Source organism: Sebastes umbrosus, chromosome 24 (genome assembly GCF_015220745.1).
Source record: "Sebastes umbrosus isolate fSebUmb1 chromosome 24, fSebUmb1.pri, whole genome shotgun sequence".
Classification (NCBI taxonomy): Eukaryota; Metazoa; Chordata; class Actinopteri; order Perciformes; family Sebastidae; genus Sebastes; species Sebastes umbrosus.
Window position 1 is genome coordinate 14,133,646 of NC_051292.1, and position 14,999 is coordinate 14,148,644.

The window sequence follows — 14,999 nt, forward strand, 5'->3', positions numbered from 1 at the left end:
TGACTTGCCAAAAAGCTCCAGTTTTGTCTCATCTGTCCAAAGGACATTCTCCCAGAAGCTTTGTGGCTTGTCAATATGCATTTTGGCAAATTCCAGTCTCGCTTTTTTATGATTTGCGTCCTCCTCGGTTGTCTTCCATTAAGTCCACTTTGGCTCAAACAGCGACTGATGGTGCGATCTGACACTGATGGACCTTGACCTTGGAGTTCACCTCTAATCTCTTTGGAAGTTGTTCTGGGCTCTTTGGTTACCATTCGTGTTATCCGTCTCTTCAATTTGCCATCAATTTTCCTCTTGCAGCCACGTCCAGGGAGGTTGGCTACAGTCCCATGGACCTTAAACTTCTGAATAATATGTGCAACTGTAGTCACAGGAACATCAAGCTGCTTGGAGATGGTCTTATAGCCTTTACCCTTAACATGAAGGTCTATAATGTTCTTTCTAATCTCCTGAGACAACTCTCTCCTTAGCTTTCTGTGGTCCATGTTCAGTATGGTACACACCATGATACCAAACAGCACAGTGACTACTTTTGACCCTTTAAATAGGCAGACTGACTGATTACAAGTTTGAAGATACCTGTGATGCTATTTACAGGACACACCTTAGTTTAACATGTCCCTATGGTCAAATTATTTTACATCTTTTCTAGGGGTACCATCATTTTTGTCCAGGCCAGTTTCATTAGTTTGTTTTTTAAAATGATTCTGTTGAACCACAATTCAAAAACAATGTCTGATTTTCATTAGTTAATTTTCAGTGAATTTTTATTTATTATTACTTTTGTCAGTTTCAAGTTATTTCAGTGACCATTGTGGGTTTTTCTTTCTTTAACGGAAGGGTACCAACAATTCTGTCCACGTGTGTATGTGTCACCCTGCTAGTTTTCACATAACATGGCTCAACACAGACACATGAAGTCAACCTGTGGAGCTTTTCCCTTCAGAAATCAATGTTGAGTCGCCGTTATCACCACCGTGTTCTGTAGCTCCTGGTGGAATGTTGTTAAAAAATTAAATGTAATCATAATTTACTTTATTTAAAATGATGAAAAATTCAATCTATAGAGTGAATGAAGAGAGGGAGCTCCGTTAGTGAAAGCAAAGCAGTGAATCAGAGAAATAAAACATTATTTTCTGATTGTTTCACGGCTTTAACGTTCTAAAGCACCAATAAACACGCCTCCGCACAACCCTGCAGGAAGGTGCCTTATTGCCGGATTTTGAATGAATGCAGCCGAAGGTCAGGCTTCATCTTGTCCTCAATGCTCGCGTTATTTTTTTCCCCAGGATTGGGCCTCGTCCCGCCCTACTGTGCTGTGATTGGCTAGTATTCGTTGCCTCTGCCTCGACTGTTCGGCTCATTTTGCACACGGGAGAAGTCTTTGCCTTCAGGGCTTTCTGCCAGAAAGGGTTTATTTTAACCCAAACCATTATCTTTTCCTAAACCTAACCAAGTAGAGTTGCTGCCTAAACCTGAAGAGGTTTCTGACAGAGGCAAACTTCTCCCATGTGCACTCAATTCAAACAGTTTAGCATTTAAATGGAATTAGCAAGCTAACTAGCCAGCCACTACATTAGTACAATTTGAACAACGCACACACTTGTCACAGTGTAGGAAAGCTCATCACCATTTGAGTGACAACTTTGTTTTGCTCATTTTCTGTTACCAGTGTAGCATGAAAGCATGGTGGAATTAGCTAGCTAGCTAACTAGCCAGCCGCTAAATGAGTAAACATGAACAACTTCATGGCTTCGTCCACACACTCTTGTCCATCTTGTCACAGCATAAGAAAGCACATTGCTATTGCCAGATAATTCGCCAATCATAGCACTGTGTAGTACTAGCCAATCACAACACGAGGGCGTGACAGAGCGGCAGTATTTGACGACCTGAACGGGCGTCACACCCTGCACGCTGTTATTAGTTTTACATGGTCAGCCATATTGTTTTGTAGTCCATGCAGCTTCAGTCACTATTCTGAGACAAGAAGCCATCTTGTCTTTGTACATGACGTACATGAAGCAGGAAGAGTTGAAAACATCACATCTGCGTGGAGCGATGAGGAGACGGTAACCTTCTGGCTCAGGCCCCTGCTTGAAAATGACATTCCCAAAATGAAGAGAATATCTCTGCAACTACATATGAATAATCTTGGTATGATAAGAAAGGCAACACTTGGGAGATTTCTGCAAAGGTGTAAGCTTCTGTATATACTGTATGTTACTGGCTATTTGCAAATAAAGAAAGATTTAATTTCCGAGTTTTTTAGAGTGAATATCCCTTTGGAATGATGCAGTTGCAGAACATTACCTCTAGCAAACCATATCACAACATCTGAACATTACCTGTGCACACATTGATGCTAATAAAGTAAAGAGTGAATAAAGAGCTAATCGAACAATGGCCAAGCGTCAGGGAGAAGAAAACACTGTTAAGTATGCATGATTGTTTCAAATATAAATAATACATAATAGCCTACAGAGATTTCTATTAAGTGACATTTTTCAACATACTATACTCTGACTTTTGTCAAACTTACTATACTAGGACTTTTTTTTCAAAATACTATATATACTAGGACTTTATTTATTTTTTTCCGACATACTATAAAAGGAGCCACTGGTTGGATTCAATCTCACTGTGGTAAGGACTCATCCTTGGTACATGGGACGCCTGCTCTACCAGGTGAGCTAACACAACATACCATACCATAATAAGAATTTATTTTTATTTTTTCATCATACTATACTATGACTGTTTTTGACATATTATACTATGATTTTTTTAATTTTTTAAACATACTATACTACTGACTTTTTTTTTTTTAAGATTTTTGCCTTCATGAGTTAGGGAAAGGGAGAGAGAGAGAGGACGATATACAGAAAAGAGGCCACAGGTCGGATTTGAACCTGCTGCAATGAGGACTCAACCTGGGTACGTGGGGCATCTGTTCTTCCAGGTGAGCTAACACAATTTACTATACTATAACTTTTTTTTAATTTTCCGACACACTATGACTTTTTTTCGACATAATATATTATTATATTTTTTCGACATACTATAATATGACTTAAAATGGCGGACCCTCCACACGAGGGCGCAAACGGAGTGGAAGTGTGTAGGGAGAATTACAATGAAACTCGTGAGCTCGTGTTTATGTAACAGATAGAAGAAGTGACAGTAAATAATATTTGTAATTTTTAATTCTTATGTTATGTGTTTTATTGCAATATGTATTAATTTCACCAAAATCCCTCACTTGTAGTGTTCCTAAATTTATCCTTGGTATTGGGAGTACTGTTTTAGTTTGTGCTACAGCGCCCTCTAGTGGTTGTTTCAGTTTGTGCTACAGCGCCCTCTAGTGGTTGTTTTAGTTTGTGCTACAGCGCCCTCTAGTGGTTGTTTTAGTTTGTGCTACAGCGCCCTCTAGTGGTTGTTTTAGTTTGTGCTACAGCGCCCTCTAGTGGTTGTTTTAGTTTGTGCTACAGCGCCCTCTAGTGGTTGTTAGCAGACGTACTGCGTCTCTTCCGCTCTCTCGTCAGTCTGCACTGAACCTGACTGCGAGAGGTATGTATCTAAAGTGGCGCGATGTAAAGTGTGAATTCTAATGTTTTAATGTTGATTTAATTGCACAGAGCAGTTTACTCTTTCATAGTATCATTAGGACAGACGAACTGGGTAATTTTCTGTCGTGTATTTTACTTGTAAAGTGAGTTTTGAGAGGCTAAGCTAACTAGCTAAGCATGTGTGTGCTGGTGTCGCCGTTTTATCTTCCCGTGGGATCCACATGTAAGCTTGTCCTTTTCTCATGTTAGGTGTGTTTCTATGAGGATAGAAACCATATGACAGCATTTTGCTCTCTCTGGGCTCAAAACAGGTATGTGTATATGTGTTGTACTCCCATTACCGTGTTCAGTAATTATAGTATTCATTTACAGTATATTGTGTGAGGTGATTGTGGTACAGTGTAATTTTCATGACAGCCATAGGGGTCTGTAAAATATTTTTTTCATTGAATATGTATTTTTTTTGTGTGTGTGTGTCATTTAATGACAAACACACATCTATATGATTTATTTCATGTCATAGCAATGTAGCCTAAGCCTAAAGGCAATTGTTATTAATAATATAATTGAATGTCATGTAATTGGAGACACAAAGTAATGACACACTCATTTATATTTTATTGTGTCCTATTTGATTTACATGTTTTGAGTTATTTTCAAGTTTATAATCAGTCTGCACTGAACCTGACTGCGAGAGGTGTGATTCTATGAGGATAAAAACCATATGACAGCATTTTGTTCTCTCTGGGCTCAAAACAGGAATAAACCTGAGTTCAACAAGGCATGCCAGTGTCCAGCGTCTGATTGTGCACCAGAACACAGCGCAGTGTGGTCGGGACCTGCAGACCGTTCCGGCTACATTTACAACTCGTGAAGTCCTGTACACAAGATATAATACATATATAATATGCTTGATGTTCAAGTGGTTAAAGCCGTGAGAACTCCACTGCGAAGCAACGGCAACATTAACTAACAAGCGAACAAGTGGGTAACATAAGGGATGAGTTTCTAAGGCTTTTATTTTGTAGTACCTGCAGGTGCCCTGTGGGTAACATAACGTAGGGGTTAATTCGACTTTTATTTTGTAGTACCTGCAGGTGCACTGTGGGTAACATAACGTAGGGGTTTATAAGGCTTTTATTTTGTAGTACCTGCAGGTGCACTGTGGGTAACATAACGTAGGGGTTAATTAGGCTTTTATTTTGTAGTACCTGCAGGTGCCCTGTGGGTAACATAACGTAGGGGTTAATTCGACTTTTATTTTGTAGTACCTGCAGGTGCACTGTGGGTAACATAACGTAGGGGTTTATAAGGCTTTTATTTTGTAGTACCTGCAGGTGCACTGTGAGTAACATAACGTAGGGGTTTATAAGGCTTTTATTTTGTAGTACCTGCAGGTGCACTGTGGGTAGGTGTCCGGTGCTCGCTCCGCTCTAATAATGTTCAATAACATCATTGAAGTTGTCTCTCAGTGTGCTACAGTCTCCAGTATCAGATTGTTTAACGCTGTAACTCACGTTCAACACATTTAGTAACTTATCAGTCCCGTGAATGCGTCATTTCCGGTTGAGAGGTTGATACTAATGACGTAGCCTGCTAGCTTAACGTGTAACATCCGGGTATCTAGCTAGTTGCTAATGCAGCACCTTTCTGTCCTTTCATCCAGGTGTGAGCGGGCTGTGATGACCATCTGAACGCTGTTCCTCACCTGTCTGCTGGTGTGTGTCCCATCATACAGGTGTGTGATGTTAGTTGCATGTTATATATGTTAAGTAGCTTCTTCATTTTGGCTCAAATTCACTTTGTTATCAGGCTTTTATTGACCTGTTAACCTGCTGTGTTCTGTAACCCTCCTGAAGGTGGCAGCAGAGCACCATTTATATGTAAATCTCTTCTGTTGTTAAAGAGAAATGAAAACCACATTTAGAGTTTGGGATAAAGAAACACACTAGCTGTGCTGTTAAAACCACATTTGATTAGATAGCATTGATATGACTGTATGTGAATGACAAAGTGTGGAATGTGAAAAGAGGTTTTATGTTTTTTATGCTCATGTTTTACAACACAATTGTAAACAAAGTAATTTTATAACTTTGTATTTAAATATTTTTCCATTATGGATTTATAAGGGTGTAAGGAAAATATAGAGTATCGCGATATTATGTTTTGTGATACTGTATCGATTCTCAAATCCACTCTATCTATTTTTAATTAATATTTTACATGCAAAGATTAACTCAGTCAATACTTTTGCATTTGCAAAGAGATGCACCCTCTCAGTGTACTGTCCTCTAAAAGTAGTGCTGTGATGCTGGATGTTACAGGGACTGTGATAAATGATTGCATATACTTTTTTTACTCCAATTTTATGCATATGGTGTTTTACGACAGTTTTCCTAAAATTGTATTTAAAAAATTGCAATTTATCACCTTCCTTACAGTATCGCAATATATTGAATCGCTACCCCTGTATCGTGATACGTATCGTATTGCCCAATTCTTGCCAACACACAGCCCTACTATACGATCATAATGTAACCTACAGCAGAAAGAAACTCTCGTGCTGTGGTTGGAGCGGGCTGTGCAGACCATCTTAACAGTAGTCCTGACCTGCCTGGTTGTGTGTGCCCCATTATACAGATGAGAAATAAATACTCAATTGTTCCATCGACCTTGACTCCCGCGCCATAATTGGGTCAACATGGAGGACGGAAACAGAGTGGTCACAAATATACGACTAAAATTACAATATATTAACTTATTATGCAGCGGAAAATGAACTTCCGTGGCCTTCGTCAGCAAACACGTCACAACTTGTGAACTCTGAGCTTTCAGAAACTTTCCACTTATCTTACCTAAACACGACAACATTTGAAGGCACCAAGACCCGTGTGCCAGCCTCTTTCAATATGCCTTGAGTTGGTAACGTTACATTACATTATATTGTGAGAATGAACATGGCGTTTTATATCTCTTTTGTTAAAGTTTTCCTGCTGTTGATATCAGAGGTAAATCAGTGCCACCTGTGGATGAGCACTTGGCGAAAGCGTACCGGCTCTGGAACAACATCAAGAGGAAAGAAAGAGGATAAAACACACAATACTCACAATTAGTGTAAGATTGTAGATGTTAATACAGTTTAATGGCTCATGTGTTTCATCATATAGCCAACCTACCGACTGGTGTTTACATGATCGTGGGAACTATGGAAGTCTCCAGGTATTTAGGTTAATACTAACTATAAATATAACTATAAATTCTATAAAAGTGTATTATGAGTTTTACTGTTGCATGTTAAGACTTTTATTTGTCACACACTTGTAGATATGTGGCATCAATGGAAGACATCTGGAGGAAGAATAGGAAGCGTATACAGACCAACTGAAGGACCATCTTCTCTTCACTGAAGCTCTGAGGTAGGATATGTTTTCTCTCAGTATTACCAGCTGCTGTGTTTAATGTTGATGGAACTGAGTTAACTTTAAAGGGTCAGATCATCACATAATCTCTTTGGCAGACCTCCATTCAGTGCTTGAAGTGGAGACAAATAAGTGTCAGTACTCCCCTTATTCATATGTTACCGTGTGTAAGCCGCAATCTCTTTTGACTTATTCCTATTTATGTATGATTTTTAAGCATGTTATACTGTTTCAGTCATCATCAGCTGGGATTTTATTGCTATATTATTATACTTGGGGTTATGCATCTTCTATAGTTGGCCTATAATACTCCAATAATATTCCAAATGGAACATTATAGGGTTAAGGTGGTGTGTTTGTATATAGTGTTCATACTTACAGTGCTTTCCTGTGTTATTTGTAGCATCACTCTATAATATATTATAGGATGCCTATCCACCTTATTCCTTGTCCCCATGATGCCTTGTGTGAATTATGGGCGCAACTTCCGTCGTGTCGCGTCACTGAGCCGGAACCGCTGTTTTCCAACGGTACGCTAATCCTCTCTCCATATTAAAACATCTAGTAAAACATGTGTGAACACCACCTCTTACAGCTCAAACAGGATCATGTGATCAAAGCATTGAGCTATTTTTTTAGTGTAATGCTGCCCATAAACTGTCTTACATTTAAACTGTACATAAAATAGTAAAAGTAACTGGCTGTCATTAAACAGACGCTACAATGCTGTATCCTCCCTACACATGAAATCATAGCTGACGTTCTCCTGGCTCTGCTATCAGTCCTTTTAAGGACCCGACGTCTCTCCTCTGCTGCTCTTTCGTAGCCCAACCACGAAGTAGGATACAGGTTTTCCTCCGTTGAGCACACTTACAGTGTTTTAGGTGGTCTCTTGAAGTTTAGGTTTCTCAGCCACATTCTTGTGGATTCCTCGTCTGTAGGTCGGCGATGGAAGCTGTACCGTCGGTCACAAGAACAATCCCTTTTTTGTTTTGGGGGGCATGTTCAACACACTGTTGTTGAAGCCACACATTTAGCTTTGTCTGGTTGTTGGTATGGGGATGACCATCATATACTTCTATCATAATGTTCTAAACCCTTATACACTTTCACTATTTATTTTTAATTAATTAATGAATTAATGAATTAATATTTATTTCTGATTAATGACTAGAACAACTTGACACTCAGTGCTGAGCTGCATTTCAAATTAATCTCCAGGTTCCCAGCTTTCAGATGATGTACACCACTTCTATGTGACATCTACTGTTGACCTGCTATCTCCCTCTAAAGACCCCCTGGACCTCCCTAAAAAAGACTAAAACTGGTCTATTGTGGGTCTTAGAGGGTTCATTCAGCCTGTTCAAGCCAAGAGAGATTCTGATGACCACATCATGTTAAATGGCTGTGAACCGCTGTGAACACACACAGTCACAGATGAACTCAGCTGATTTCCTGTAAATAGAGAGGGGAGGAGCCACACTGACCATGTGATTCAGGTACGTGAGTACAGGGGTGGAACCGTGAAAGAGTTCAGTCTGGTTCAGAGAGTTCAGACACCATTTTGTGTCAACGGCACAGAGAGGTGACGACTGAAGACTGAAGCAGGGTGAGTGTTAATCCAACATTTTATTAGTTTACTGTTAAAGTGTCTGAGTCAGTTTCCTCCCTGTGGACTGTAGAGGAGAGAAATGTTAGAATGAACTCAACAGTTTGATTCATCTGAGAACACAAAATCGTGATTGGCTGAATAATCCTCATTAAACCTGCTGTAAGACAAGAAAATTTAAAGGGATTTAAGATTTAAAGGTGTGCGTGTGCGTGTGTGTGTGCGTGTGTGTGTGCGCGCGCAGTTGTGTTACTTCCTGTTCTCTCAGTCTTGTGACTCTTGTACAAACTTGTTTCCTGTACATGGTCACTGTCGGCGTTAATGTTTAACCTCTCAGACTGACTTCAGATCAGAAGATGATTGACTGTGTGGAGGAAGAGGAGGACAGAGCAGAGTCTCTAGTCTCTGGCTGTCTGTCTATGAAGAGTGATCAGTCTAAAGATGAACATCTACTCTTCAGTAATGAAGCTGGACCCTCAGAGTCAAAGTAAGAGAGCTGCTACTAACTCATTTATAGGACTCATTTTCACTTTCCTCTACCAATACCATGTTTTCTGTTGATTTTGTGTTTCTATTTTAAAGTTTCTACTAAAATGTATTTGCTAACTGAAGTTGAACAAACGTTTCTTGACACAAAGAGAATTAACCCCCCCCCTCTCCAGCCAGTTTTACTTCCTGTGTTTTGGTTAACGTTCTTCCTCAAACAGAGAATGGAGATGTGGTTAATAGTCAGGCGTAACTCATCAACACGGAAACAAGATGGCATCGTTTTTCAACCCAGTTTAGATGAATTTACTGTTTATCAGCCCACAAATGAGACAAGAATTAGCTCAACACACCGTCTCTCTCTCACTCGCTCTCTTCTTCACCGTCTGGGAAGATACAGAATGATATAAAACAAAGTTATGCCATGCCAATGCCATGATTTAGTTGATTGTGTGTTTGTATATAACATTTATACTAAATGTATTTACTAAGTGAAGTTTAACACACTGTTGGTGACACAAAGAGAATGAATTAGTGCATTCTTCCTCTTCGTATCTGTGACAGCTGTCAGTCACCCAGAACAGCTGTAATCTAAGAGGACTAATACAAACTTTAAACCACATTATTGACAGTAGCAGTAGTTTGTGTGTTTAGAAACTGAAATGGCTTTGTCATCAGAGAATTTATCAAGGATTCATGTGATGTGAATAAACTCATCTTGGTGTTTGCAGAGTTCAGTCCAGACAGAGAGCAGAGTCTCCAGTACCCAGCTGTCTGTCTATGAAGAGTGACCGGTCCATGTGGAATCCTCCATACTTCAGTAATGAACCTGGACTCTCAGACACAAAGTAAGAGACTGTTTCTACTGTAAGCTGACCTGATGGATGATGATGTATTGAGGATGAAGACTAAATGTTCTGCTAACAGATTTATATTCCTGATGCAGAACTATTAGTGCAGATACTGTTTCAAACTAAGATGGATCTTAGTCTGGGTTTTAGAGCCACAAACTACTGATTGTATTTCTGTAACAAAACACCTGAGAACCTCCATTTCACAATTTACACTTCAAGAAAATATTCATATTTCTGCCTGAACGTTGAAGTCACTGTAAAGATTTACAACTATTCAAAATGTGAAAGAATGTGCTTCAAATGTGTAATTCATTTTCTCACATTTGTCCTCAAAATACTGTGTTGGTTTGACTTCTCCTAAAATCAGCTGTTATGACAGCTTCTTTGAAGTGGGGTTGTACGTATACTCCCGTGTTCTGGGAAGTAAAATTACTGCTTTTGTGAATGGAGTCTGGTGGCTTTGAAGAGAGCGATATAACAGCTTCAGTTCCCCGTCAGAAAGGGCTGTCTGATGGAGAGGTAAAGCAGCTGTGGACGGGAGCAGCAGAAAAACGTATTATAGCCACCTAAAAAAAAAAATATATATATATATATATATATATTTGTTTAAAGGGACTATTTGTAACTTTGTACGCGCATAAATGTAGCGGGCCGTCACACATGCGCGCTCGCATATGCGCGTTCGCGTGTAGCCGCTGTACCCTCCTCCTCTGCCTGCTCGCCTTCACTCAGACAGCTCAGCTCGCTCCACCTCTAGACGTGAACGCGCGCTCACTCCACACTGCAGAAGAGTTAGTTTAGCTCTGAGAATATCTAGTGAATGTACAGGGGACGTTTGTGCAGAAATAACTGCTGCAGCTCCTCCAGACCAACAGAGGTTTTCCGTGTCTTGTGAAGTGACGGAGCTCTTCAGAGAGTTACGTTGTCTTCTCGTTACCGACCGGGTACCGGTGTCTCCTCTGCTCTCTCCGGCTGCGGGAGGAGAGAGCAGGGAGACACGCTGCAGAGCCCCGCTGCCTCAGCCTGCACTTAGGCAGGAAAAGCCAACACTAGGATCAGATCTAAATCATGTTCATGGAGAGACCTTCGTCTGGTCAGCTAACATTACTGCCAAGCAGCTGAAATATAGAGTGATATTGTGGTTTTAGCTGACTTGTGTGGCCTCACTGTTTTGAGTGATGCTCGTTCAGGTATATTGAGAGCGAGCAAGCGCGAGCCCGACGCTGACTTTCGTTGATTTCACGGCCACAGGTGTCGCTGTTAAGAAGCATTTCTGAAAGTTACAAATAGTCCCTTTAAGTGTACGCTATATTTAGAATATTTTCTCTGCTTTACCTCGCCATCAGACAGCCCTTTTTGACGGGGAACTGAAGCCGTTATATCACTGTCTTCAAAGCCACCAGACTCCATTCACAAAACCAGTAATTTTCCCTCTCAGAACACAGGAGTAGCTGGTCTACCGCTGCATCCATCGGTTAGTTAGTTTGTGTTATTGTGTGACTTTCTGATCTGAACTAACGTGGCGTCCACAGCAGTACATCGCTTAGCTTCCTGATGGTACTCCTGTCTGCTTCTCCTGACTGGGAGCACGCTGACCATCATCTAAGTTACTGTATTAATACACTGACTATAAGGATGTATATATACTGTACATGTAGCAGCATCATCATCTAAGTTACTGTATTAATACACTGACTATAAGGATGTACACTCACTGGCCACTTTATTAGGTACACCTGTGCAATCTATTGCAATTCAATGCAACAGCTCTGCCATCAATTTATACCTTTTTGTTGACATTGTCAGAAATCTGTTTATTATTGAGGTTGTAGTTTGCAGTGGAGTTGTACTGGACTACATTGTATTAAGTGGTGTTTCTAATTTTTTGTCCTCCTTATTTATGAGGGCTGCCCCTATCTTAGTAGATTAGTTGACTAATCGGTCGTTTTGGTCTTAGTCGACTGAGATTTCTTTAGTCGATTAGCCGTTTTTTGTGCTTTTTTTCATGCAGAATGACTTATTTCCAAGAAACTTATGAGCACATCTCTGACAAACACGAGATTTAAAGTGTGTGATTCTTTGTGGAGAAACTCAGTCTTACTGATCTCTCGATTAAATTAATCGATTAGTTGACAAAGAATTTCTTTGGTCGAGGACAGCCCTAACCACTATCTATGACCTCAGTGCTAAACATATAATTGAATTAACACCTCTATGACAGTGAACAAAAACTGAACATTATAGGCATCATAAAAGTTAACTTTATGACAGGATTGTAGCCTACTAGATTGTACAGGTGTACCTAATAAAGTGGCCACTGAGTGTATATATACTGTACATGTAGCAGTGTCATCATGTAGAAACCTACGTCAGGTCACGTGGGAGAAAGTTTTTAGAAGGGCTTGAAGGGGAAAACAGCATTTTGACTTTAAAACTTACGTACGTAGAGTTCAGATTTGAATACATAAAGAACACCACTGGGAAGTTACAGAATGATATAAAACAAAGTTATGCCATGCCAATGCCATGATTTAGCTGATTGTGTGTTTGTATATAACATTTATACTAAATGTATTTACTAAGTGAAGTTTAACACACTGTTGGTGACACAAAGAGAATGAATTAGTGCATTCTTCCTCTTCGTATCTGTGACAGCTGTCAGTCACCCAGAACAGCTGTAATCTAAGAGGACTAATACAAACTTTAAACCACATTATTGACAGTAGCAGTAGTTTGTGTGTTTAGAAACTGAAATGTCTTTGTCATCAGAGAATTTATCAAGGATTCATGTGATGTGAATAAACTCATCTTGGTGTTTGCAGAGTTCAGTACGGACAGAGAGCAGAGTCTCCAGTACCCAGCTGTCTGTCTATGAAGAGTGACCGGTCCATGTGGAATCCTCCATACTTCAGTAATGAACCTGGACCCTCAGACACAAAGTAAGAGACTGTTTCTACTGTAAGCTGACCTGATGGATGATGATGCATTGAGGATGAAGACTAAATGTTCTGCTAACAGATTTATATTCCTGATGCAGAACTATTAGTGCAGATACTGTTTCAAACTAAGATGGATCTTAGTCTGGGTTTTAGAGCCACAAACTACTGATTGTATTTCTGTAACAAAACACCTGAGAACCTCCATTTCACAATTTACACTTCAAGAAAAATATTCATGTTTCTGCCTGAACGTTGAAGTCGCTGTAAAGATTTACAACTATTCAAAATGTGAAAGAATGTGCTTCAAATGTGTAATTCATTTTCTCACATTTGTCCTCAAAATACTGTGTTGGTTTGACTTCTCCTAAAATCAGCTGTTATGACAGCTTCTTTGAAGTGGGGTTGTACGTATACTCCCGTGTTCTGGGAAGTTAAATGACTGCTGTTGTGAATGGAGTCTGGTGTTTTTGAAGAGAGCGATATAACGGCTTCAGTTCCCCGTCAGAAAGGGCTGTCTGACGGCGAGGTAAAGCAGCTGTGGACGGAAGCAGCAGAAAAACTTATTTTAGCCATCTAAAAGAAACAAACAATCATTCGTTTAGATGTACACTATATTTAGAATATTTTCTCTGCTTTACCTCGCCATCAGACAGCCCTTTCTGACGGGAACTGAAGCCGTTATATCACTGTCTTCAAAGCCACCGGACTCCATTCACAAAAGCAGTAATGTTACCTCTCAGAACACAGGAGTAGCTGGTCTACCGCTGCATCCATCGGTTAGTTAGTTTGTGTTATTGTGTGACTTTCTAATCTGAGCTAACGTGGCGTCCACAGCAGTACATCGCTTAGCTTCATGCAGGTACTCCTGTCTGCTTCTACTAACTGGGAGCACGCCGACCACCATCTAAGTTACTGTATTAATACACTGACTATAAGGATGTTTATATACTGTATTAATACACTGACTATAAGGATGTATATAGACTGTATTAATACACTGACTATAAGGATGTATATATACTGTACATGTAGCAGTGTCATCATGTAGAAACCTACGTCAGGTCACGTGGGAGAAAGTTTTTAGAAGGGCTTGAAGGGAAAACAGCATTTTGATGCTAAAACATAGGTACGTAGAGTTCAGATTTGAATACATAAGGAACACCACTGGGAAGATACAGAATAATATAAAACAAAGTTATGCCATGCAAATGCCATGATTTAGTTGATTGTGTGTTTGTATATAACATTTATACTAAATGTATTTACTAAGTGAAGTTTAACACACTGTTGGTGACACAAAGAGAATGAATTTGTGCATTCTTCCTCTTCGTATCTGTGACAGCTGTCAGTCACCCAGAACAGCTGTAATCTAAGAGGACCAATACAAACTTTAAACCACATTATTGACAGTAGCAGTAGTTTGTGTATTTAGAAACTGAAATGTCTTTGTCATCAGAGAATTTATCAAGGATTCATGTGATGTGAATAAACTCATCTTGGTGTTTGCAGAGTTCAGTACGGACAGAGAGCAGAGTCTCCAGTACCCAGCTGTCTGTCTATGAAGAGTGACTGGTCACTCATATGGAATCCTCCATACTTCAGTAATGAACCTGGACCCTCAGACACAAAGTAAGAGACTGTTTCTACTGTGCACTGACCTGATGGATGATGATGCATTGAGGATGAAGACTAAATGTTCTGCTAACAGATTTATATTCCTGATGCAGAACTATTAGTGCAGATACTGTTTCAAACTAAGATGGATCTTAGTCTGGGTTTTAGAGCCACAAACTACTGATTGTATTTCTGTAACAAAACACCTGAGAACCTCCATTTCACAATTTACACTTCAAGAAAATATTCATGTTTCTGCCTGAACGTTGAAGTCGCTGTAAAGATTTACAACTATTCAAAATGTGAAAGAATGTGTTTCAAATGTGTAATTCATTTTCTCACATTTGTCCTCAAAATACTGTGTTGGTTTGACTTCTCCTAAAATCAGCTGTTATGACAGCTTCTTTGAAGTGGGGTTGTACGTATACTCCCGTGTTCTGGAAAGTTAAATGACTGCTGTTGTGAATGGAGTCTGGTGTTTTTGAAGAGAGCGATATAACGGCTTCAGT

At 39.7% G+C, this 14,999-nt stretch overlaps 1 protein-coding gene and 1 long non-coding RNA gene across 2 annotated transcripts in view; both read left to right on the forward strand.

The window, feature by feature from the left end:
• The first annotated feature begins 1,682 nt into the window (after positions 1-1,682).
• Positions 1,683-2,260, forward strand: LOC119483866. The gene is made up of 2 exons (XR_005205824.1): positions 1,683-1,837; positions 2,186-2,260. It is a non-coding gene; the product is annotated as an uncharacterized LOC119483866 (long non-coding RNA).
• A 10,572-nt stretch (positions 2,261-12,832) lies between these two features.
• LOC119483778 (protein NLRC3-like) overlaps positions 12,833-14,999 on the forward strand; it is a 66,908-nt gene continuing 64,741 nt past the window's right edge. Inside the window, exons 1-2 of the mRNA XM_037762248.1 lie at positions 12,833-12,876; positions 14,386-14,505. Coding sequence (XP_037618176.1) covers positions 14,435-14,505 — 71 coding nt within the window. The 5' untranslated portion in view covers positions 12,833-12,876; positions 14,386-14,434. The remainder of the gene's footprint in view (positions 12,877-14,385; positions 14,506-14,999) is intronic.